The 26,821-nt window shown below is 44.1% G+C and overlaps 1 protein-coding gene and 1 non-coding gene across 2 annotated transcripts in view; one reads left to right on the top strand and one right to left on the bottom strand.

Moving 5' to 3' along the window:
• Positions 1-26,821, bottom strand: part of LOC126262287 (peptidyl-alpha-hydroxyglycine alpha-amidating lyase 2-like) — a 210,236-nt gene that overhangs the window by 90,458 nt on the left and 92,957 nt on the right. The window contains exon 5 of the mRNA XM_049958806.1: positions 22,636-22,656. Within this exon, the coding sequence (XP_049814763.1) occupies positions 22,636-22,656 (21 nt within the window). The remainder of the gene's footprint in view (positions 1-22,635; positions 22,657-26,821) is intronic.
• Positions 7,348-7,422, top strand: Trnas-uga (transfer RNA serine (anticodon UGA)). The gene has a single exon. It is a non-coding gene; the product is annotated as a tRNA-Ser (tRNA).

The following is a 26,821-nucleotide window of genomic DNA, read 5'->3' as shown; positions in this document are numbered from 1 at the left end:
GGCGTGGGATGACTTCCCAGCCTAACTCCCTTATAGTGTGTTTTGCCAGTCTCTCAGAAAGCGGGCTATCGTTATAGTCGAGTAGCGTCACTCCACGCAGTCTTCCTGGTAGTCGTTCTAGAACAGCGTCTACTAGGCGTCTCGGTTGGTAACACTAGGTGTCAGCAGTGACGATTACAGCTCGAGGAAGCAGTTCGTAGTACATCAATTTACCATAAAATAGTAGATTAGTGTCATAAATGTGGCCCAAATTTAAAATAAAACGTTTTGCAAGAAATTGAAGTGTTGCCTTTCTCGTGCCAGTCAGTGAAGATCTGCCGCAGCTGGAGGTCAGAAAACCCTTCCATGGTTCAAGGAAGGGGAATACATTCACAGCGACTGATTGTTTGGTGTGGCTGTATGGTGGGCAGCATCATCGACTCTCATCTTTTTGAAGGTGAGGCAGGACAAGCAGTGACAGTCAATGGAAAACGGTACCGTGCGACGAGACGAGATTTTTTATGGCCCTAGTTGGGGTTTCAGCAGGACGGTCTCTCTTGTCACTCTAAGAGCAGTTTCCGCATCACCTCACCTCGCGTAATGGTGACTAACAATGGCCACTTCTGACTTATCCCTTTGCCATTTTTTCTTTGGGGTTGTTTTAAATCATTGGTGTATGTCATTAAACCCCAAAATACCTGGAAATGGAAAAAAGAACACATTGACACCGGTGTGTCAGACCCACCATACTTGCTCCGGACACTGCGAGAGGGCTGTACAAGCAATGATCACACGCACGGCACAGCGGACACACCAGGAACCGCGGTGTTGGCCGTCGAATGGCGCTAGCTGCGCAGCATTTGTGCACCGCCGCCGTCAGTGTCAGCCAGTTTGCCGTGGCATACGGAGCTCCATCGCAGTCTTTAACACTGGTAGCATGCCGCGACAGCGTGGACGTGAACCGTATGTGCAGTTGACGGACTTTGAGCGAGGGCGTATAGTGGGCATGCGGGAGGCCGGGTGGACGTACCGCCGAATTGCTCAACACGTGGGGCGTGAGGTCTCCACAGTACATCGATGTTGTCGCCAGTGGTCGGCGGAAGGTGCACGTGCCCGTCGACCTGGGACCGGACCGCAGCGACGCACGGATGCACGCCAAGACCGTAGGATCCTACGCAGTGCCGTAGGGGACCGCACCGCCACTTCCCAGCAAATTAGGGACACTGTTGCTCCTGGGGTATCGGCGAGGACCATTCGCAACCGTCTCCATGAAGCTGGGCTACGGTCCCGCACACCGTTTAGGCCGTCTTCCGCTCACGCCCCAACATCGTGCAGCCCGCCTCCAGTGGTGTCGCGACAGGCGTGAATGGAGGGACGAATGGAGACGTGTCGTCTTCAGCGATGAGAGTCGCTTCTGCCTTGGTGCCAATGATGGTCGTATGCGTGTTTGGCGCCGTGCAGGTGAGCGCCACAATCAGGACTGCATACGACCGAGGCACACAGGGCCAACACCCGGCATCATGGTGTGGGGAGCGATCTCCTACACTGGCCGTACACCACTGGTGATCGTCGAGGGGACACTGAATAGTGCACGGTACATCCAAACCGTCATCGAACCCATCGTTCTACCATTCCTAGACCGGCAAGGGAACTTGCTGTTCCAACAGGACAATGCACGTCCGCATGTATCCCGTGCCATCCAACGTGCTCTAGAAGGTGTAAGTCAACTACCCTGGCCAGCAAGATCTCCGGATCTGTCCCCCATTGAGCATGTTTGGGACTGGATGAAGCGTCGTCTCAAGCGGTCTGCACGTCCAGCACGAACGCTGGTCCAACTGAGGCGCCAGGTGGAAATGGCATGGCAAGCCGTTCCACAGGACTACATCCAGCATCTCTACGATCGTCTCCATGGGAGAATAGCAGCCTGCATTGCTGCGAAAGGTGGATATACACTGTACTAGTGCCGACATTGTGCATGCTCTGTTGCCTGTGTCTATGTGCCTGTGGTTCTGTCAGTGTGATCATGTGATGTATCTGACCCCAGGAATGTGTCAATAAAGTTTCCCCTTCCTGGGACAATGAATTCACGGTGTTCTTATTTCAATTTCCAGGAGTGTAATATGTTCTGAAACAATAAAGTTCATAATTTGAAATATCAAAATGGGTGCGCTTTTTAGAGGACCCTGTACTTTCCGCAACCACACACATTCGAGCGCTGTAAAAAAATAACCTTATTATAACGCAGAGGTTGTAAAACAGAAGTGTTATCATTGCAAATGTTAAGTCAACGCATAGTTTTTGTACATGCTTCGGAACAGACTGTCAGACTTCCTCATCATGGCTTCCATTGCGAAGCAATAAATGAAACCTTTCCACTTATGATATGCAGCATTGAAGGACACGTCTATAAGGCTATACATTAATTGCACATTCAGAGCGCTGGTAATTTATTTTCTCTGAGGAGGGAAAAAACAGATGTATTTTCTAAAAGTTTTGTGTTTCACTTTAAGGCGGGGATTCCCAAACTCTTTCTCTGAGAGATCACATTGAGAACCCTCGTACTTAGATGGAACACCTTGTTTATTTTGAAAGTTAATAATTTTTACTAAATTAGAAAACTTGTTTCATTCAGTGATTACTTCAATGTCAAACCATAGGTAATAACACAGAAACCATAAACAAATTTTTAAAAATTATTAGAATTGCCAAAACGTTGAAAAACACCGCCATGTTATTAGCAGTTATTCGCGGAGCAGTTATTCACTACCCGCGAAACACAAGTGTTCTGCGAAATACAATTTGAGAAACCACCTTACTACTGGAGTGAAACATTAAATGCTCTCATATTCGACCTCCCGGACACATAAGTGTCTTTCAAGCGAATTGGAGTCTTAGCTGCTATATACGACGAAACTGTTGTGAAGAAATGTGAGATATCTGAAATGTGCACAGTACGAAAAAAAAGTATACATCTAAATTTCTGATTGTAAAATACATGTAATCACAGGTGGTTATTACACAACGTTTTCTACGGCTGTATATACTTAAAATAGGCGCTACCTTATATGAATTATAATTTCTAGCAAATATTCGATGTGCTGTGTTTTAATATATCGCAACCTTAAACATAAATATGCGAGTTGCAACAAGAAGTCAAAATACATGTTTGCTCATTCTCGCATGAAGTCTTAGATTGTGTCTCGCAGTCTTCTTGGTCGCTCGTATTACAAGGAGTTAATCTTTATTCCATGTTATCCATGTATAAAGTTCGCAATATTATGATGAATTATTGTCAACGATGGTAAGAGGCGATGCAGCAACGACTGTTATATTTATTACGTGTTGTGGGATTTGGCCTTTAAGCAGATGAAGTTTGCATTTATATACTTTTACCTTTTCATGTAGAAATATTTAGTGAACTACATCCTCATCCCAACTGAATTTGAATTTAGGTATTAAAGGACTGCAAGAATTTAAATTGTAAGCCGGAGCAGGTATTTCTGTTATTTATATCGAACATCGAACCACTGATGTCACCGCATCATCTGAAATTCGGAATGACGGTCACAGTTTGGGTACATGCATCATTCACTTATTGGTGTACAATTAATTAATATTTTCAGGGTAGAATCGAATCACGCTCGCAGCAGTTAATTGAAACATTTGCAGCTGCTACAGGAATTATCGTTTGCATAGGAGACAAAGCAGCAGCAGCAGCAGCAGACGAAATTCGTCAAAAGTATTGATACCGATGTAGCTACAGCAATACGAGGCTTAAAATAGAAAATAATTACACGGAGGAGAATCACATGAGAAATTCGGGAAATTTGTTTGAAGAGATAAGCGGCTGTGACGCAACACAATCGTCAAACAACAAATTCACAATGATTACAAATACCACTGCCTTTCAAGTCATATAATTATTTTCCAATGTTTGTCAATGCCGCCAATCTCCATCCACAATGAGCAACGTCTGTTCCAGTAATGCATTCATGTCATGGAGACGTAAAAGGCGACGACACCCATTATTACAGGTCACGTTTAGCCCCATTATGTCATTTATGACGACAAGAGGTACAAGAACATTGTAAAGCTGTGTGTGCTTTAGTATCTGGAGATCAGCAATGAATATTTAGCAGCACGAAATGACACGACAGTAATAATATGCTCGTGCCGAATTAGCAAGTTAGATGGCACTGATAACATTCCTCCCTCTACAGCACCAGCCCCTACGGGCTGTATTCATTCCTTAGAGATAGCGATGACAAAACAATAAAGCAGGGCAGTTTTAAGCCTGGAGAACACAATGGCACGTTGTTCATAAGCCGTCAGTTTAAATCGATGCCTAGGCTGTCGACAGCGATAACGTAACTCGTTACATGAACGTGAGCAGAGGATAAGTTGCAGATTCATTTCCTTTCCTACTACATCCTCCGTGGTTGATGGAAGGAAGACGTTGGTACACACTTGTCTGCAGGGAGCTCCCTCAGAACCGAAGAAAACAGTTCCCATTACGGTGCTTCAGTTTAATATTCGGCAGTCTACATCTACCGTATTTTATCGAATAAGTTCCCCCCTCACATATGCCCATCCTCTACGATGTTTCATCATTAAAAATAATTTTCCTAATACCGTGCATAATTTCCTCTCTTGCTTCGTTCTAACTGGAGCGGCCTTCGAATGACTTGACAATGGACAACAATGGACACAGCAGTATTTGGCATAAAATATTTACATTATCACGACATACTGTAAACTTGAAAAGTTAAGTTACAGACGTATTTCTAGGTCAATTTGTTACAAGTTGCATAATGCCGAAATATTCAATCTACACTGCAAAATTTAAATTAAATGTGTTATCTTGCGCCTATACAAACGGAGTGAAAGCTACAGGAAGACATTTCTCCGTTGATTCTAATTCAGTACAAACATATAAGTTCATCGCTGCAAAGGCAAGCTCCAAATCTTTCGTTTGGCCTAAAACAGGGAAATATCCCGAAACTGATAATGGTGTGATTGCTAACGTCAATGAACTTTGAAATGATGTTTGTGATATCTCTTACCAAATGATTCAGAACAAAGCTCCCGAAATAGCTACCACAGTCAACAACGACAGAAAAGATTTTAAAGCAAGCACTGGTTGGGTGATTCGTTTTACGAGGTGCGTTTTATATGTCCGTGCAAAGTCCGAGAAATGGCACCACCGGCGCGTATCGAAGTCATGTTTAGTTAGTAGCATCTTTGTAAAGAACGCACACCAAGGTTCAACCATATTGGTCTATTTCTTTGTGTTTGGCATTCGTGTGAATCAAGGAAGTCGAGTGATTGTCAAAAAACGGACGAAAAAGAGTTTCATGTGGTGATTAAACATTACTTTATGAAAGGAAAAAAGCTTCAGGAGCTTGATAAACATTACGGCGACTCTGCACCTTAGATTAGAACGGTTTATAAGTGGTTTCAAAATTTTCGGAGTGGCCATATGGCCACAAGTGATGCTGAACGCTCTGGACGCCCTGTGGGGGTTACGACTCCAGCAATCATTGATCAAATCCATTATATGGTGATGGAGGACAGAAGAGTTAAGGTGCATGAGATTGCTAGTGCTGTGGGCCTCTCGAATAAATGGGTACATAATATTTTGCATAAACATTTGGACATGAGAAAGCTATCCGCAAGATGGGTTCCGCGATTGCTCACGGTTGACCAAAAACGGAATCGTGTGAAGTGTTGCAAGGATGGTTTGCGGCTGTTCAGGAAGAATCCGTAGGACTTTAAGCGTCATTTCGTCACTGTGGATGAGACATGGATTCATTACTGTACTCCTGAGACCAAACAACGATCTAAACAATGGGTTACCAAGGGAGAATCTGCACCAAAAAAGGCGAAGCAACTCCTTCGGCTGGAAAGGTTATGGCGACTGTCTTTTGGGATTCGCAAGGAATAATCCTCATCGACTATCTGGAAAAGGGTAAAACTATTACAGGTGCATATTATTCATCGTTATTGGACCGTTTGAAAATCGAGCTGCAAGAAAAACGCCGGCGATTGGACCGCAAAAAAGTACTTTTCCACCACTACAATGTCCCAGCACCCACCTCAGCAGTTCTGATCCCAAAATTATTGGAAATAGGATTCCAATTCGTTTCACATCCCTCCTATTCTCCAGACATGGCTCCCTCGGACTACTATTTGTTCCCCAATTTGCAGAAATGGCTGGCGGGAAAAAGATTTTATTCATACCAGGAGGTGATTGCAGCGACTAATAGCTGTTTTGCAGACTTGGACAATTCCTATTATTGGGAAGGGATCAACAAATTTGAACAGCATTGGACGAAGTGTATAAGTCTAACAGGAGACTATGTCGGAAAATGAAAAAGGTTTACCCCAAACACGTAAGTAGTTTTTATTTTTGCACGGACTTTTCAAACGCCCCTCGTATCTGTCAGGAAAATCTCAGTCTATGAAGAAGAACATCTTTGCGCCAGCGTTTACCTCGAGACTACGCAGATAGGGTAATCGAGTTCCATCGTTACGTAATAAGAGAGCGACAGTAATCTGAGTAGTTGCTCTCCTAGGCTGGTAACGCTGATCAGCCACCAGTGCTTTCAGATACGCCGCATAACACAACCGTTGCTCCAATTGGCTCAAAAAGTGTTCCTGTGAAGACGGCTGGAGCGGGGAAACTAAGATGCACAACGATGGTGTGCGTTACAGCAGACGGCAATAGACTTCCACCGTGTGCCATCTTTAAAAGAAAGACATTGCCAAAGGAGAGTACCCCACATGGAATTCCCTTACGAGTCTAGGAAATTGGCTGGATAACAGCAGATTTGAAGCTGGATTAGTTGGAGAAAGTCTGGGGAAGACGACCAGGGGCATTATGACAAAAGAAGTCCCTCCTTGCCCTAGACAGTTTCCAGGGTCACCAGGTGGAAACAGTATAAGAGAAGTGCTCTACCAACTGAGCTACCGAAGCACGACTCACGCCCGGTACTCACAGCTTTACTTCTGCCAGTACCTCGTCTCCTACCTTCCAAACTTTACAGAAGCTCTCCTGCGAACCATGCAGAACTAGCACTCCTGAAAGAAAGGATATTGCGGAGACATGGCTTAGCCACAGCCTGGGGGATGTTTCCAGAATGAGATTTTCACTCTGCAGCGGAGTGTGCGCTGATATGAAACTTCCTGGCAGAGTGAAAATGTCATTCTGGAAACATCCCCCAGGCTGTGGCTAAGCCATGTCTCCGCGATATCCTTTCTTTCAGGAGTGCTAGTTCTGCATGGTTCGCAGGAGAGCTTCTGTAAAGTTTGGAAGGTAGGAGACGAGGTACTGGCAGAAGTAAAGCTGTGAGTACCGGGCGTGAGTCGTGCTTCGGTAGCTCAGTTGGTAGAGCACTTGCCCGTGAAAGGCAAAGGTCCCGAGTTCGAGTCTCGGTCGGGCACACAGTTTTAATCTGCCAGGAAGTTTCATATCAGCGCACACTCCGCTGCAGAGTGAAAATCTCATTCTAGTATAAGAGAAAATGAAACGGATGAAGAGTCTCCGCGTCACCACCCCTGGAGGTTTAACGTCCATTCTTCAACCTTTAGATGTCAGCGCCCATAGACCTTTCAAAGAACATCTTCGACGCCTGTATTCAGAATGGATGGCGACGGGATGTTATCAGCTGACTCAAAGAAGCAAGATTAGGAAGCCATCAATACCGACGATGTGCGAGTGGATAATCTGTGCATGGGAGAAAATTAGTGTCGATATTGTTAAGAAGAGTTTTACAAAAACTGGAATTTCTTGTGGCACTTGCGGCTCAGAGGACGACATGTTGTGGAATAGTGAAAATAGTACGATACAAAATAATGCTGACCGAAAATCAACATTGGGTGGGCATGTCTCGTAGGTTTTTTTCTTGCGAGTGCTACCACTGTGCATTAGAAAGAGAGACGTAATCGGCGAGATGTTAAAAAAGCACGATCGCAACAACTACTGTATGTTACTGTCACTATCGATCTTGGTTCTACAGGTGCGCGAGGCATGCATATACACAGATATACAGAAAACAGAGCAAATGCTCTCCAAATGTGTAGGTGACTGGATACAGTGGAGTACAGAGGTATATTACGCTTCCCGATCAGTGCATTTGGGCTAGGAGTTGGCGTCTGTTCTACATTTACAGGCAATTTTAGTACACAGATCGGGAGGTTATGTCATGATCGCATAGATAGATCTGACATAAAATCGATAGAATTGCGAAAAATGACGAGGGAATAGGCATAAATTGACCGAATATACATCGAAATGCGGGTAAATTGAGGAAGTACTTGGGAATCTTCTGGTACGCGCCGAACAATTTGAACATGGGAACAACTATGCGGCAACAAGAGGAATCCGAGGAAACGTCGACATCGAAACGAAGGGGATCATGGAGGCAGTCAATTGTTTTCAGTCGAGGCAGCATTATACTGTATGTCTATTGAGCTACCAGTGATACACGCGATTTGACTACTGTATTTGATGCTTTTCAGGAGGACATAGAACCATTCACCTCTATACTTACCTGCATCTGCGTTAAAGGATAAGAGAGAGTGGACGGGGTGATCGACTGAGATGGAGCTGTAACGAGATACGATTGAATGGTTGACTGATGACGCATTCTAGAGAAGGAGAAGATGCTGCAGGTCAATTTTTCCACTGTTCTGTCCGGATGCATCAGTCGCGTGACATAGCCTACGTTCTACTCGTATACAGCCACCTATTCTGTATGTGGTTTAAAGCACTGTCTACTTGCGATCGTTAACGGTAAACCTGTCGGTCATCAGACGACTTGCATCTCATGTGTGATGAAACTAGACACATTCCTCTCAACGAGCTTTGATTTATGCGATGTACTCCATCCCGCCCCCTCTCCCCTGTCGCATCTTGGGTGTATCTCATGTGTGATGAAACTTGACACATTCCTCTCAACGAGCTTTGATTTATGCGATGTACTCCATTACGCCCCCTCCCTCCTGTCGCATCTTGGGTGTAAAATCGGGACTTCAGCGTCATAACTAAGTTAACGATAGGTTCTTGTGAGGCGCTGCAATCACCATGTTCACATTTGCCTGATAGATGTGCTGTTTACAGAGTTAGTGACGGAATGACTTGTAATTTTCACATGTCGGACGCTGCTGCTATACGTTTATCTGTTTCCTTGTAGGAGGTATCCCCCACTACTAACGATCATTTTATATAGGTCTGATGCAGGCATCGTATAATTTCTGAATCGTGGTCTGATGTGAATATTGGACACCATACGTCTCCGTAAAGCCATGTTGTGCTCATATCACGCAGAGCAACTGTTTTACAGAAGTAGTTTTTTTCTTTTTACGGTTCGATAACATACTTTATCGTAGAGAAACCGGGAAGAAGGATGTATGTCATGCGCTTGAAATATATTTCTTACATTGGAATATTAACAGCGCTACATTCCATACGACTGATAGGTTGGAAACGCAGGCGATCTAACATTATAGCCTTTTTTAAGTGGAGAGCGTTGTAGCCTTAGGGGGTGAGTGTGTTTATGTTCTCTCTTACCGATACCTTACAGGTCCAGATCCTGAACTCTAGAACAATAGAGGTGATAGCTTGGTTGATTAACGTAAATATGCGTCGAACGCCATCCGTCTGGAGCTCCATCACACATAAAAATCAGTCGTTTATTGTGCTTCTTAACCATCTGCTATTACATTACGACACTTTGAAATCTGTTACTGTACATCGATAATGAGTGCTAAGCTCCTCGACATGGGCACATCTAGAGAAATCTCGTGCACTTGGAAAGCTCCATTCATTCACGAGACGTGGAGTGTAGCGGCCTTCTTCTAGTCAGTTGCAGATTAATTCGGTAACGGTGCTGCATGGCGGGTTGGTCAATGACAGCGTAAGGAGGGTCTTCCACTCTCTAATTTTACCCTAAGACAGCGAGAATGCTCTGTAACTCCCATACGCATAGAGATAGATCGTAAATTAATCACTATGCTCGAGGTGTTAGAAATATGTGGAGTGCTGTCTGGTATACTTTCATGGTTTATGTGTTCGAGAATTAAAACCAAATGGACGTATTCATGTTCGCAATGATACTTGCAAAGTGCAGAAGGGGAGGTTTAGCTATGATACTGAAATTGGGGAAACATGCTCTCACATCATTGGCCGGTGTTGAAGTTACTGTAAAATTGCTAAAATTGTTCGCGCTATCAACTGTGATGCTTATTATTACAGTACATCGGCCGTGTCTTTTTCATCCTATCCGTGCAATGGCACTCTGTTGGTTACCACATAATAATTAACTGACAGCGTTTGTCTGAGTTGGGGAATGAGTTTTTGTGGATGGGTGACACATTTTGGGGGTCGCTAGCAGCGAAACAGTGCTCGCGTACATGATCGCAATATGAGGAATCAGTCGAAACAGAGTTATCAGCTATTCCGTCAGTGTGAGAGACGAGCGTGAATGTATTGCTCGTGAATCATCTTCACACTGTAGTTTGCAAACCTACGCCAACGCCTTAAAACTCTTCCGGTTTCCTTATGTTGTAACAGTCTTTTATTTAAAATCAGCCGATGTGTTATGGTATCCTCCGTAAGAACCTGATTTACACCATGCAATGTCTAGTTTCCTGCGAAAGGCTGTGGATCAGAATTCATTAATGTCAGTTTAGAACCTGGGACAGGACCTGAAGATGTAGCAAAAAATACGAAATGTTTGGTGTTGTACAAAGAGTGTTAGAAAACAGTGTTTCAAACAAGTAAACAGGACCACGAGAGGCGTCTTTTGCGGCTTAGTATAGTCTGTGGGATAGGATCATTCGCCTGGAGTGTAGGTGATCAAACTTTATAGTGGCCTCTGCAGTGCTTGTACAGGGCTATTACAAATGATTGAAGCGATTTCATAAATTCACTGTAGCTCCATTCATTGACATATGGTCACGACACACTACAGATACGTAGAAAAACTCATAAAGTTTTGTTCGGCTGAAGCCGCAGTTCAGGTTTCTGCCGCCAGAGCGCTCGAGAGCGCAGTGAGACAAAATGGCGACAGGAGCCGAGAAAGCGTATGTCGTGCTTGAAATGCACTCACATCAGTCAGTCATAACAGTGCAACGACACTTCAGGACGAAGTTCAACAAAGATCCACCAACTGCTAACTCCATTCGGCGATGGTATGCGCAGTTTAAAGCTTCTGGATGCCTCTGTAAGGGGAAATCAACGGGTCGGCCTGCACTGAGCGAAGAAACGGCTGAACGCGTGCGGGCAAGTTTCACGCGTAGCCCGGGAAGTCGACGAATAAAGCAAGCAGGGAGCTAAACGTACCACAGCCGACGGTTTGGAAAATCTTACGGAAAAGGCTAAAGCAGAAGCCTTACCGTTTACAATTGCTACAAGCCCTGACATCCGATGACAAAGTCAAACGCTTTGAATTTTCGGCGCGGTTGCAACAGCTCATGGAAGAGGATGCATTCAGTGCGAAACTTGTTTTCAGCGATGAAGCAACATTTTTTCTTAATGGTGAAGTGAACAGACACAATGTGCGAATCTGGGCGGTAGAGAATGCTCACGCATTCGTGCAGCAAATTCGCAATTCACCAAAAGTTAATGTGTTTTGTGCAATCTCACGGTTTAAAGTTTACGGCCCCTTTTTCTTCTGCGAAAAAAACGTTACAGGACACGTGTATCTGGACATGCTGGAAAATTGGCTCATGCCACAACTGGATACCGACAGCGCCGACTTCATCTTTCAACAGGATGGTGCTGCACCGCACTTCCATCATGATGTTCGGCATTGCTTAAACAGGAGATTGGAAAACCGATGGATCGGTCGTGGTGGAGATCATGATCAGCAATTCATGTCATGGCCTCCACGCTCTCCCGACTTAACCCCATGCAATTTCTTTCTGTGGGGTTATGTGATTCAGTGTTTAAGCCTCCTCTACCAAGAAACGTGCCAGAACTGCGAGCTCGCATCAACGATGCTTTCGAACTCATTGATGGGGACATGCTGCGCCGAGTGTGGGAGGAACTTATCGGCTTGATGTCTGCCGAATCACTAAAGGGGCACATATCGAACATTTGTGAATGCCTAAAAAAACTTTTTCAGTTTTTATATGTGTGTGCAAAGCATTGTGAAAGTATCTCAAGTAATAAAGTTATTGTAGAGCTGTGAAATCGCTTCAATCATTTGTAATAATCCTGTATATTTAATAGGATCGTGGCGCACAGGCAGCAGTAGCATCGGCAGTTTAAAGTGTAAATTCTGTAAGGGACGAGGTATACCATTAGGAATGCTTAGAGGGCTACACGCTGTGCTATTCTGGGGAAGCATTGCGAAATCTCTTTCTCCGCGCTGGAGTCGCATCGCAGCTTTGCGTCACCGCGCGAGCAATGGTGCCTAGGTGAGTTCTATATTGGATGAAGTAAGTGGAACTTCTACAGTTCTTAATTTTTCTCTGTTTGGGGGTAGAGAATAACGATGCTAGCATGTTGGGGTGACAGATTTGAATGGACGCAGATCTGTAGTACCTGTATGTAGTTTGGGGATGCACCACAATGCGCGCATTTCCATCGAATGGTCAAAACATGCTCCTATCAAACTAACTCAGATCGCTCTGTTTCTAAACTGGATGCAGAAGGTGGTGAATGTTGTTTTCTCCGACTTCTGCTCAGTTCCGACTTAAAATGGAACGATCACATGCACAAAGATGTAGAAATGAGCGCAGCTGCAAGATGCGTAGGGACTGGCTAAAACCAGGTTTTAATTTTAGTGTAGCAGACAGGTTCGAGGAAGGTGATTAGTTGCGAGATATGAGAGTGACCGAAATATGATTCACTTGTGGGTGTGATCCGATGCAAGTATGTGCTTGAATGGAGAGACCTGTTTCCAAGTTCCAGACATCATTTCTAACAGATAGCATAACACTAGAGAGCTGAGAAGCTAGTGCACATTTTCTCACGACCTCAATCAGCACTGTGCCATTTCTCTGGCGCGTTGCGTATCCAGCACTATCGATAGCGGCTTGTATTTCTGTTTCCGTCTGGTTCGGCCTGCGCAGGCGCTGAGGCGGCTGCTGCCCTCTGGAGCGTTTATCGCGGGGGGCCACGCGCGCTACGCTCAGCAGTTGGATTCGCACCGAGCTGGCGGTATTTTGCCTTCCGCCCCGGCACGGAGGTGTGCTCTCGTTGCTGGCGGGCCTCGTTGATATGGCCGTTGGGCGGTGTGGCGTGTTGGTGACGTGCTGTAGTGGACAACTGTTGGATACCCGCACGCGATCGCTCGAGGTTCTCCGCCTCTGAAAAGGGTGCCACGATATCGCTTGGGTTTCCGCACCCAGGTTTTCTGTGTGTTTGTTCTGTCCGTTCGTTTCACCTTACTTCACCTTACTTCAGCTGTTGTTCATATTTTCTGCGTGATTCCGTTTTGACCAGAGTCTAGGTGTCGAGTTTTCTGCTGGTGTGTACCCGGTCGTCGCCCCTGTTTTCCCGCCCGGGGTGGCAGCCGTATCTGTTGGTGGGAATTATTTACCAGTGTGTGTTTTGCGTGGGCCCTGATTCTGAGTTGAAATTACTGTGATCAGGCTGGCTCGGTTGCTGGAGTGTGTGTTATTGCTTTTCTGGCTTGCTGGGGACTGCGCGCGCGCCTGTTCCGTTTGTGATGTGGCAGCAGTCTGATATTTTTATGTGTGCTTGTTAAGATGCTAGCAATTGCTTTTAGCCTTCTGCTTACTTATTTTATTTAAATTGCTGGCCATTGTCATTTGTCTGTTCTTTTACCTTTATTTATTTGTAGTGTCAATTAAGCCTAAGACGCTGTCCAAGGTGCTAGCAATTGAGTTTAGCCTCGTGTGTACTTAATCCTATTTAAATTCTTGGGCATTGCCATTTGCTTGTTCTTTTACACTTATTTATTTGTTGTGCCAGTTAGCCCTAAGATGACGTCAGACCTTGGTATCTGTCAACCTTATTTTGGCTACTAGCGCTCAGGTGCGATATTGCCGGGTCTATCGCGGATTTGTCATTAATCGAGAGCTTTTTCATACTGTATTTTTAGTAGTAGGTTTGGCAAGTGCACTTGCGTATGGTATTTATTGTGTTTATCCCTCCCCCCCTTCTTACTTCTTCGTGTAAACTGATTTTGGCAAAGATTGCTAGATGGCCTGTGTTATTACCTATGTAAGTTTGCCCGCTGCTGTAGTCGTAACATGTTTTGATCGGCAAGCGGCCCATGTTGGCGAAAGTTTGAATGTGTATTGCGCTGTTGATGTTGGGCCTTGCCGTACATATATTTAGTCATGTACGTGTTGTTGTGTTAAGCATTTTATAGCATTTTTAACTGAGATACCTGTTGAAAATTTTATCACTCTTTTAAAGAAGGTATAGGAAGGAGTAACTTCAACTGAAAATTTAATTGTAAATTTTACATTTGTGCTTCACATTTAAAAATTTAATTGTATTAGGTGAAAGTATGTACTTTAATGCACAACGATTATTTGTTAATGTATCAAATTGTAAACAGTTTTGAAGTTTCTCTGTTTACCTTTGCTATATAACATGTTTATTACCTCATATTGTAAGCAGCTTGATTTCTTTGTGTCACTGTAATTTGTAAGCCACAGTGTAATTTATTACAATTAACTGATTGTTTTGGGGAAATAAACCTTGAATTGTATGTCCCCTTTTCATTAACCGAATCCCATACAAATCGTCCGCTCAAGCACGTCATCTACTACTATTGTTTGTGTTCCTTCTCAATCAGTCATCGCCTGTAACTCAGTGGATATATCGCAGAACCCCTGATATGGTATCGAGACAGAATGCGTTACAAATACTATAGAATTATGTAGCTGGGGCTGTGTGGGAATCGCAGATACTGCTTACATACCACGTTCCTTAGCCGAATCACTTTCAAAATGCGGTAATTTTATCACGAGGTTGCATCGTGGGCTACGTGTTGGCCTGATAGTAAACATTCCTACGATCAACATCACGGTATTAGTCCGGGAAAAACCACCTCATTCAGAGGTAATGTCATACCTCGATTCGTAAAGCAGGTTTACCTTTTAACATGGATACTTGTAAGCACCTGTAGAACCAAGATAGATTGTGACAATAACATACAGTAGTTGTTGCGATCGTGTTTTTTTAACATCTGGCTGATTACGTCTCTCTTTCTAAGGCACAGTGGTAGCACCCGCAAGAAAAAAAACTTAAGAGACATGCCCACCCATCGTTGATTATCGGTCAGTATTATTTTGTATCATGTGGAATAATTTATTGGTCAAGTATTATACTTGGTAGTAGTGGGGTGTGCGTGATATGTTTGTATTTGAGCATTAGGCTTATAATGTATGTGTTTGTGTTCCGACATGTGTAAAGGAAGTGACTATGTCCAGTCGTAAGGAAGATACAGATATTTCCATTTCCAGAGACACGGCCTTCAGCAGGGTGTATTTCCGATACTTCACTCACTGTGGAATACCGTTCAATTGAGACCGCGATCATAACATTTAATTGTAAGCATAATGATAAAACATATATGTGACCGGTTTTCTAGAATTATTCTGTGTATGCATGGTCTGTGGTGGTAATGATTCATGTTTACTGTTAACAGCAGCAGCTGTCCGAATGCAGAGGCCTCTTCGAGTGCAGGTATGTATCTGAGTTAACTTTGCCGTCGTCTATACGACCGAATAGCGAACTAATACTTAGTATGGACTGGGCGGCTTTCGTGATCAAGTGGAAATTTGAGAAGATTGTGTATGGAGGTGCGTTTGCACTGGACCGTTGCTCCCAACCACGTACATTGTCCGGTTGACTGATTCTGCACATTTTGCGCCTTTATTTAGTTGAGAGAAGATCGATTGAGGTGTGTGCTTCTAGCATGTGGAAGACACGTTTGCCTGTTCTCTAGACATGGAAAAGACTTTAGTTGGCTTGTAAATTATAGGGATGATTTGAAATCTGTTACATCACCGACATCGGTATCGAGAATGGAAATATCAGCTTACTCTATTTGTTTCTAGTTACTCAGTGGTTTACAGCACGATGCACCTCGCTAATGTTTGGGGTTTGTAGAGAAATAATTTCCGGTCTATATCTTGGGAATTATGTTGTGCTAGCGATCGGTAGAATGGCTTCTAGTGCTTGATACCGAACAGGACAGCGAAAATGTTATAATATTATGGAGGACCATGCGAAAATACGTGTGTTCTTGTAATCCCCAGGTCTGGAGATGTGCGTAGAAAAGCGAGCAAGCAAGGAAGCAGGTTTGGAGCAGAAACTGTAACGCGTTTGTGCTGAGGGGAAACGATCCCGAATTTGTAGAAGAGATCTGAGGGTGACTTCGGTCTGCTGAGGGTGCTCTGATGTAAAAGGGAAGATTTTGTATGGTGGAGGATATGAATTATATGTTTACTAGATCAACACAGTGCATGGTGATATATTGCCGGAATGGAGATCGGTTTCACGCTCTAATATTCAATCTCCTGTTCTTTGGGGGGGGGGGGGGAGGGAGAGCAGTGTCATTGAGTAAGTGTCTTTCCATATTTGAGGATATATATGGCACTTTGCGAGGTTTAGTTGTTGATGCAATATGATGATCAGTGTAAAATAGTTAATTGCCGCTGAATGTCATGTCTGTAGAAAGAAAGGAAAGGTTGACGGTGCTTCCCTAGGGTTGAGGAGCATCGTGACATATAGCCATTGTGAGTGTAATCATACAAAAAATTTTTCAGGTGCTCTTCAGATATAAAAGATAACTGCACTGTTTGTGTAAAGTGTGTATATATTATACTGTAAAGTTACTGTGGCTTACATAGTGTAAAATGTGTATATATTGCATTGTAAAGTTACTATGGTTTATGTTGTGGCATGACTAGAGAGGATGACTGTGTGTCCTATCATGAGGGACATACAGATTCAGCTCATCGATAACCGCAAGGGATTTTTTACGTGGAAAATTATGTGTGCTACAGATAGTGAGATTCATTCCAGAACCACAGTTATCAAGAGGAGACATTACCTGTACATCGATCGATGTCAGACTGTAGCAGCAATCGTAATATTTAATTGAAGTTACACCGGTAAATATCTTCCTGGCTTCCAATATTCTTGTGTGTCTCATATGTATTTGATAATCTGTAGACAACTTTGCGGGTTTAACTGTCAGTGTAATTTAGCGATCTGTGCAAATTAATTTTACCGCTGAAAGTTCCGTCTGCAGAAAGAAAGAAAAGGTGGATGGTGCTTCGATACCAGTGGCATCAGTAATTCGGCGGGTAAACTCGATAAGAGCCAGTCATAATGCTCGATTCGTTCACATCTATTGTGCTGGGATATAGGAGAATCTACACAGCAGTAAGGACATTTGCGTATGTTGGGAGCAGGAAGGGTAGTACATAATGGACTGGGTTATTCTGCGTTATTTTTGTGAACAGGTTCTGTTAGGGTAAGAATTTTCGTGCCTACAAGCTTAGACATAAAGAAAGCGAGCATTAACTATTCCTGGGAAACTATACAATTTCCTCTGTCATCAATGGTAAAGACACATGCTGTCCAAAGGCTTCTCGCATATGAGACTGGCGTGAGTGTGCTTTGGAGTTCTGTGTCAGTATAGCACTGACTGTATACTCGAAAATAGAACCAACTTTCACCTGCATCCGTCTGAAGCTCGCAGCTGTGATGGTGCATGCGATCCTAGAGGGTCTGTGCTCCAGCACAATCGCGTCTGCACCAGTGCCTAGGTGAACACGTACTTTGCAAGGAATTTCTCATGTGTCAAGCACGAAAGGGGTGCCACCGTGTCATGCGTGCGGGACTTTGACGGGAGTGTGTGTGTGGTTTGACAACTGATGGCCATGTCACATCGTGGGGGCTGCCATTAACATCCTGTGCTGTACTGTGGACAGGGGATGGCAGAGGGTGGTTGTGTGTGTTGATTGCATGTCTGTTTCATTATTTTGCAAGCAGATCTGTAGGCTGTGCTATGCGTTATTTGGACAGTTTACGATTTCGTGTTGGCACATCACTGTGCTGCGTTATTTAGGAGGAGTTTGCATGTCTGCAGACTGTGTATTGTGACCCCAAGCACATTAGGGTGGGTGTTTTGTGTCAGTGTGATAAATATACTCCATCACTAAATAAATTGTTCCAAAATAAATAAAGCACACTTCCTCCTCTCTCCAGCAGCCCAGCACAGGCTGAGTCATTTTCCCACCAATCCCTAGGAAGAGGTGGCGGTCAGGTGACTTAGGTTAGTGGAGGTGAGTTTTGTTCCCGCAGTTTTCTTAGGTTGGTAGGGAAACCGTAAGTGACCTTTCTTTACTGCCAAAATTCAAACTCTGCGCCAGTTCGTAGGATGAGGTGGCAGTTAGGTGACATAGGTTAGTGGAGGTAGTCCAAGTGTCCTTTCTTTCGCGCCATTTTCTTAGCTTAGTAGAGACATGGGAATTTTCTTTACCACCAAAATTCAATCTTGGCGCCATTTCCTAGAAAGAGGTGGCAGTTGGGTGACTTAGGTTAATGGGGGTAGTGAAGGTGACATATTTTCCCACGATTTTCTTAGGTTAGTAGAGATAACCATGTTGTGATGCATTATCATGTTGGAATTTGACTTCCTGCCGTTTTTCTGGGGGAGGGGAGAGGAGGGGGGTTAGGTTAGTGGATGTAGCCCAGCTGACCTATCTTCCGCCAAAATTCAAACTTCCAGCCAGGGGGGTGTGTCACTTGCATCATCAATTGGCGTCACAGCTGCCATCTTGAATGATTTCATGCACTGTGCACGTTAGTACATGTTAGTGTACATTAGTATACATTAGCCCAACAACATGGGTTGGTAAGGGACATGGCGGTCGGTTGAGGACCGTGGTGGAGACTTTAACTATTTGCTTCGAAGTCCAGGTGGGCATGGCACTCGCAAAAATTCATCCCAAGTCCATAGTAGCGCTCTCTGATGGCCGCCAACTTGGACGACTGCGCCCTCTGGTGGTGGCACTGTATACTAGGTCAATTTGAGTGCGGACCTTGTGGCAAACACACAGTTTCCCGCCATCTTATGTCACAGATGAGAGTGCCATCTGGTGGTGGTACTGTGTACTAAGTCAGTTGGAGTCCGGACCTCGAGGTGAACACACTGGATTGCTGTTGTGCATGAAGTTGTTTAAATGAAGACTGGTGCATGCAAAATAAATATTTATGTCCAGCACTGATCGAGTCTTTTCCCACGAATACTTAGGAGGAGGTGGCGGTCAGGAAACTGAGGTTAGTCCAAGTGTCCTTTGTTCACCACCATTTTCTTAGCTTAGTAGAGAAATGAGAATTGAACTTTCTTTGCCGCCAAGATTCGAACTTGGTACTGGTTCATAGGAAGAATTGGTGGTCAGATGAGGTAGGTTAGTGGAGGTACCCCAAGCGACCTATCTTCCTGTGGTTTTCTTAGTAGAGATAACCGTGGTGTGATGCATTTTCCTATTAGCATTTGAACTTCCCGCCATTTTTCTGGGGGAGGAGGGTGTGGCACTTTCCCAGCAAAAGCCGCCATCTTGGATAACGGTACTTGCGTCATCAGCTCACGTCATGCCCGCCATCTTGGATGACGTCATGCGCTGTTGCCAAGTCTACACGCCGCTATCTTGGATGACATCACCGACATCTTGGATAACGGTACTTTGTGCTGGAATCCTCCCTGTACCAATACACCTCTGAGCCATAATCTGTAGGTAGCAGTCCACCACTGCAGTAGTAGCCCTTGGGCGGCGCGAGTGAGGCATGCCATCGACAGTTTCTCTCTCTCTGTATCTCCTCCAAGTCCGAACAACATCGCTTTGGTTCATTCTGAGACGCCTGGACACTTCCCTTGCCGAGAGCCCTTCCTGGCACAACGTAACAATGCCGACGCGATCGAACCGCGGTATTGACCGTCTAGGCATGGCTGAACTACAGACAGCACGAGTCGTGTACCTCCTTCCTGGCGGAATGACTGGAACTGATTGGCTGTTGGACCTTCTCAGGCTAATAGCTGCTGCTCATGCATGGCTATTTACATCTTTGGGCGTGTTTAGTGACATCTCTGAACAGTCAGGGGGACTGTGTTTGTGATACAATATCTACAGTCAACGTCTATCTTCAGGAGTTCTGGAAACCGAGGTGATGCAAAACTTTGTTTGATGTGTGTATATGTTGGTGCTCTTCATGGATATCCAGCCGGTTTTCATCGTTCTCGTCGTTCCAACTGGCCACCATCTTCACGTGAGATTGTAGGGGCACAATCACACCGGAACTGAGGTAACATCAGATACGGCGCCTTCTTTATACCCCGGAACAGAGCGCTGCGTGTATGCACGAGGAGCACAATAACTGCCCTCTGCCAAGCGAAGAATTGCAGCGCTGCCGGGGGTAGAAACTAACAATAGCGGTGAATCGCCAATCAATATGCAGCAGGACGAAAACCAGACCGTTGTTGATTTAGGATTGCACATCTTCCTTAAAGCAAAACCTTTATTTGTATTAATAATGTCATTACATGATCATATCTCGATGGATTCCTTAAGTACACAATCCCAGTAACGGGAAGCAGGACCAACAACCTGCGTCTCTTTAAATTACATATTATGCCCTTCATTGAGACAATGTTCAGCGGCGGCAGATTTTTGACGCTGAAGTAAACGTATGTGACGTTGATACTCCATACATCGATCATGAACTGTGCGAATAGTTTGTCCAATATAAGGCTTTCTGCAAAGGCATGGAATTTTATATACTCCAGGCTTCTTCGATCCCAAATCGTCATTAACTGATCCAACAAGAGCTCTAGTTTTGGCCAAAGGCAAGAGGACCCCCTTAATATCGTATTTCCCGAGGATTCTTGAAATTTTTGAAGAATTACTCCCCGCAAAGATAAAGTATTGATTTACAAGTGTCTTTTGTTGGTTCACTTGGTGGCCCAAATTCGAAAGCACGAACAATGTGATGACCAGAATATCCATGTTGCCTGTAAACAACCCTAAGATAATCCAGTTTGTGTGTCAAATGATCAGAACCGAAACTGCATAAACCATTTTCCCAGTGTACGTAAATCTCCCATCCGTTGATGCGGTGGATAGCAACTAGTTATGGAGATAACGGTCCGTATACGTAGGTTTACGGTATACACTGTGTACCAAAGTCCCATTTTCTTTTTTGTGTGTGCTAAAAACATCCAAAAAAGGTAATTTACCGTCTTTTTCAATTTCCATCGAAACTCTGATGTGTGGATGAACGCAGTTAAAATAATCCAAAAGTCGAACACGAACCGTTACCTCCATGCTACTACTTGTCATCCACCACATCAACACAGGGGTGTTTTACGTACACTAGGCAAGAGAACCTACACTATTTAGGGTTCTGATATTTGACGCAGGGACTGGATTATCTTAAGGTCGTTTTCAGGCCAAAATGGGTGTACTGATCATCACATTGTTCATGCTTTCCAATGTGGACCATCATCTGAATCAGTTGCTTTTTTAGGCTTTGCGGGGAGTATTCTTTGAAAATTTCAAGAATCCTTGGAAAACACGATATTAAAAGGGCACTTTTGCCTTTTGTCAAAACTAGAGCTCTTCCTGGATCTGTTAAAGACGATTCGAGATTCAAGAAGTCTGGAGTGTAAAAAAACTCTCTGCCATTGCGGGAAGGCTTATATTGGACAGACTGTCCGCACGGTTTATGACCGATGTATGGAGCGTCAACATGTTTGCTCCATCCTGAAAAATCTACCGCCGCTGAACATTATCTCAATACAGTCGTTTAAAAAGACGCAAATAATTGCAGCGGCCTGCTCCCGGTGTATAGGAGCCACCGTATCTGATGTTACCTCAGTCCCGGCGTGATGGTGCACCTTCAGTTTCACCTGAAGATGGTGGGCAGTTGGACCGTCGAAATATCGTATCGTCAGGACGATGAAATAGAGCATCAACAATAAAGAACGCTGTGACACGTATGCAGTTCTATTTACTATCATTAATAACTGTCAGTGACAAGTATCGAATGGTTAAGGTTACAGTGAAGATGCTACTCGGCACAGCGTAAAAGATTCATTAACGTACATAATATATTTAAAACCAGCGAAATAGCTGGGAAACATCAAAGAATATTACAAAGAAAAATTTATGTATACATAAAATAATTTTATAAAGTTAACTATCAAAAACTGTATACCATTCTGTAGGAGAAGACATTACCATTACATCTGATTATAGAATGAAACGAATTTACTTAGATATATAGATCAGTAGTGTGTGAAAAGTGGATTATAAGAAAAAACACGTATCTAGGTGTACGACTAATATGCAGCACGTCCACCATACATATTAATTTTGTAATAGAAGCTGTTTTGGGTCATTAACTGCAGGAGATTAATAACTACACAAAGGGCACGAAATAATACATATGTAGGTACAGTTGTGCTACTCGCTGGCTGGAAAGAGTCCTTACAGAAATCATCTCATGAACTCTGCCCGATACCTGTGAGGCATGACCTTGCTATTTCGACCAAGAATAAAATCATCTTACTTAGAAAACCTATTACATGTAGCAAAGTAACAGAAAAAAATTAATAGTAACAGTAAACTTATTCTACACACTAGAATACACCTTACCATTTCCAGTAGAAGCGAAAACTGTGAACAAAGTAGCAAGAGTTAATTAATGGTACGCTTAAATTTAAAAAAAGTAAGAATAGAATTGTGCAAAATCTTGGCGAATTCTATTCTAGAGTATGTAAGTGGCATACGACTTTAAGGAAAGAGAAAGACAGTAGATTAAATGCAGAGAAGTCATGTTTTCAGACAGACAGTTGGCTGTACGAGAAAAGGCAGGAAAATAAATGTAGAAATAAGGACAGAGTTGCAAAGAATGAGAAATCACTACACCTTGCTAGTTCCTAAAAAGACATGGTTGTCTGCTCCAAGAGACAAATTACAGTGGAATGACCATAGGAAAGATGGGAAGACCAAAAGGATAAAAAAAAAGTCGCAACAGCCCTATATCCTAATGCCCACAGACAGAAGAAGAATCTTTATCGGACGGTTGACTAGTGAAGAAGCATACTTTAAATGTTACCTGACGACTGTAAGCGTGATAGTACGATAACAACTATATATCTGGTTTACGTATTTGATAATAAATGGACTGACAAGGTAACTAATACTGCGCAAAATCAGCGTTGAAAGAAATATTTGGAAAACACCGACAAGAAGAAGGCACATGATAATAGAACATGTTTTAAGGTATCAGGGAGTAATTTCCATGGTGCTAGAGGCAGCCTTAGAGAGCAAAACTGAAGGGGACGATACAGGTTGAATGTATCCAACACCAGTCGTGGTAGCTGGCTGTAAGTGCGACCCTGAGATGAAGAGGATGGCTCAAGAGAGGAAGATGTTGCTGGCCGCAGCAGACCATTCAGAAGATGTGGGAAAAGAGCAAAGCTTTAGATGAAATCTAATTGTGGTTAAACAAGCAAAGACTTAAGGTGTAGCTTTGGAAGATACCTTTCCTGAATTATTATTACGTATTAACTCTCAACAATTTTATCCGAAAAAAGATTGAAGAAGAGGAAGAAGAAGAAGAAGAAGAAGAAGAAAAAGAAGAGAAAGAAGAAGGGTTTATGGAGATGAGCTGTAAAAGTAAAATAAGATACTGTGATTTTAAAATTGCAAGTAGTCACCTCCCTCCAGACGTCATTTTATATATTAATCCCAAATGTAAACAGAGGAGGTATTTTTCGTGAGCGACTGCACGCAGAAACGTGAAATGTTCGTGACTGGAACGTAGAGAAACCAGTATGGAAATTTTGCCTGTGCAGGTCAATATTGATTTATTTTTCTGTCGCGAGTAGTTGTTTCACCATATTATGTGTTACTTTTAGTGGATTTGCTGTTTATATACCTGTTCGTTAATTTTTGAAAGAGTAACAATTTTTAAAGGAAGTAAAGACTAACAACAATTTTTACAAGTGGGAATGACAGTTTTTAATTAATAAATTGTAGTTCATATTTGAACAAGTATCTAAAGGCTCACGCTAATTAGGAAGGTAAGATATGCAGGTCTTATGACTGTTTCTACAGTTTTTGTTAATGAAATTTAGGCCAATGAAATATTTTTGGGAATAAGACAATAAAATATTTGAAGTTACCCTACATAAACTAACTATTGTGCTGGAGTGACAATGTAGCAGGGTATACTTTTCTACATGTCAGCTGCAACAACAAAACGTTTATTACTTGCACTCACTCACACGCAAAACAGAAGTTACGAGAGGTATTATGAAGAATTACAAATATCTACTGCAGGCAGTGGTAACCAGAATAGAGTGAGCATCAAATCATGCTTCAGACAAGGCTGCAGTTTATCACCAACGTTTTGTAATGTCTACATAAATAAAATCCTTTTGGAATGGACAAATACAATACTATTTTACTCTCTTAATCTTAAAATCCAGCCGCGCGGGATTAACCGAGCGGTCTCAGGCGCTGCAGTCATGGACTGTGCGGCTGGTTCCGTCGGAGGTTCGAGTCCTCCCTCGGGCATGGGTGTGTGTCTGTGTGTGTTTGTCCTTAGGATAATTTAGCTTAAGTAGTATGTAAGCTTAGGGACTGATGACCTTAGCAGTTAAGTCCCATAATATTTCACACCATTTGAACATTTGAATTTAAAATCTAGACTATATAGTGACATTGCAATCTGCAGGTGCCGAGCAAGTATTGCTAACAGTGAGAATAATCTGCAAAGAGCAGCATATTAACGGCAAAGATTCTCTGCTTTAATCAGCTTGCAAGACAAAACAAACGCGATGCCGTTTATTTTCTGATACAAAAAAATTAGGTCGAAAATTGTGATAAATGGGAAAATATCAAATGGTTCAAATGGCTGTGAGCACCATGGGACTCAACAGCTTAGGTCATCAGTCCCATAGAACTTAGAACTACTTAAACCTAACTAACCAAGGACATCACACACATCCATGCCCGAGGCAGGATTCGAACCTGCGACAGTAGCGGTCTCGCGGTTCCAGACTGCAGCGCCTAGAACGGCACGGCCACTTCGGCCGGCCGGAAAATAGCAGCGGGAGTAAGAAATTTTAAATATTCTTATACTACATAGTATCGCATGAAGACAAAACTGATTTTCGGCATAAGGCAGAGAAATTTAGCTTAATGAACGGTGCTATGAGACGAATCTTACAAAGCAAAGTAAGAAAAGTGATACTTCTGAAATTTTACAAAACACTATCACTCTCAGTTCTGATGTAAGGGAGTGAAACTTTGATAGCAACGAAAAGGGCAGACTAAGAATCGAGAGTGCAGAAATGAGGTTTCTCAGACAGTAGCGGGATACGCAAGAAAAGCTCGAGGCAGAAATACAAAAATTAGAGCAGGATTAATGTCTACCAATGAAAAAAATTGAGAAATACAGAAGGAAATGGAAAGAGCACATCAGTAGGATGGGGAGTGACAGACTACCAAAAATGCTAGCAAATACACTCCTGGAAATGGAAAAAAGAACACATTGACACCGGTGTGTCAGACCCACCATACTTGCTCCGGACACTGCGAGAGGGCTGTACAAGCAATGATCACACGCACGGCACAGCGGACACACCAGGAACCGCGGTGTTGGCCGTCGAATGGCGCTAGCTGCGCAGCATTTGTGCACCACCGCCGTCAGTGTCAGCCAGTTTGCCGTGGCATACGGAGCTCCATCGCAGTCTTTAACACTGGTAGCATGCCGCGACAGCGTGGACGTGAACCGTATGTGCAGTTGACGGACTTTGAGCGAGGGCGTATAGTGGGCATGCGGGAGGCCGGGTGGACGTACGGCCGAATTGCTCAACACGTGGGGCGTGAGGTCTCCACAGTACATCGATGTTGTCGCCAGTGGTCGGCGGAAGGTGCACGTGCCCGTCGACCTGGGACCGGACCGCAGCGACGCACGGATGCACGCCAAGACCGTAGGATCCTACGCAGTGCCGTAGGGGACCGCACCGCCACTTCCCAGCAAATTAGGGACACTGTTGCTCCTGGGGTATCGGCGAGGACCATTCGCAACCGTCTCCATGAACCTGGGCTACGGTCCCGCACACCGTTAGGCCGTCTTCCGCTCACGCCCCAACATCGTGCAGCCCGCCTCCAGTGGTGTCGCGACAGGCGTGAATGGAGGGACGAATGGAGACGTGTCGTCTTCAGCGATGAGAGTCGCTTCTGCCTTGGTGCCAATGATGGTCGTATGCGTGTTTGGCGCCGTGCAGGTGAGCGCCACAATCAGGACTGCATACGACCAAGGCACACAGGGCCAACACCCGGCATCATGGTGTGGGGAGCGATCTCCTACACTGGCCGTACACCACTGGTGATCGTCGAGGGGACACTGAATAGTGCACGGTACATCCAAACCGCCATCGAACCCATCGTTCTACCATTCCTAGACCGGCAAGGGAACTTGCTGTTCCAACAGGACAATGCACGTCCGCATGTATCCCGTGCCACCCAACGTGCTCTAGAAGGTGTAAGTCAACTACCCTGGCTAGCAAGATCTCCGGATCTGTCCCCCATTGAGCATGTTTGGGACTGGATGAAGCGTCGTCTCACGCGGTCTGCACGTGCAGCACGAACGCTGGTCCAACTGAGGCGCCAGGTGGAAATGGCATGGCAAGCCGTTCCACAGGACTACATCCAGCATCTCTACGATCGTCTCCATGGGAGAATAGCAGCCTGCATTGCTGCGAAAGGTGGATATACACTGTACTAGTGCCGACATTGTGCATGCTCTGTTGCCTGTGTCTATGTG

Source organism: Schistocerca nitens, chromosome 6 (genome assembly GCF_023898315.1).
Source record: "Schistocerca nitens isolate TAMUIC-IGC-003100 chromosome 6, iqSchNite1.1, whole genome shotgun sequence".
Taxonomy (NCBI): domain Eukaryota; kingdom Metazoa; phylum Arthropoda; class Insecta; order Orthoptera; family Acrididae; genus Schistocerca; species Schistocerca nitens.
The sequence above is the reverse complement of the archived record's forward strand: the minus strand, read 5'-3'. Positions and strand labels throughout refer to the sequence as shown.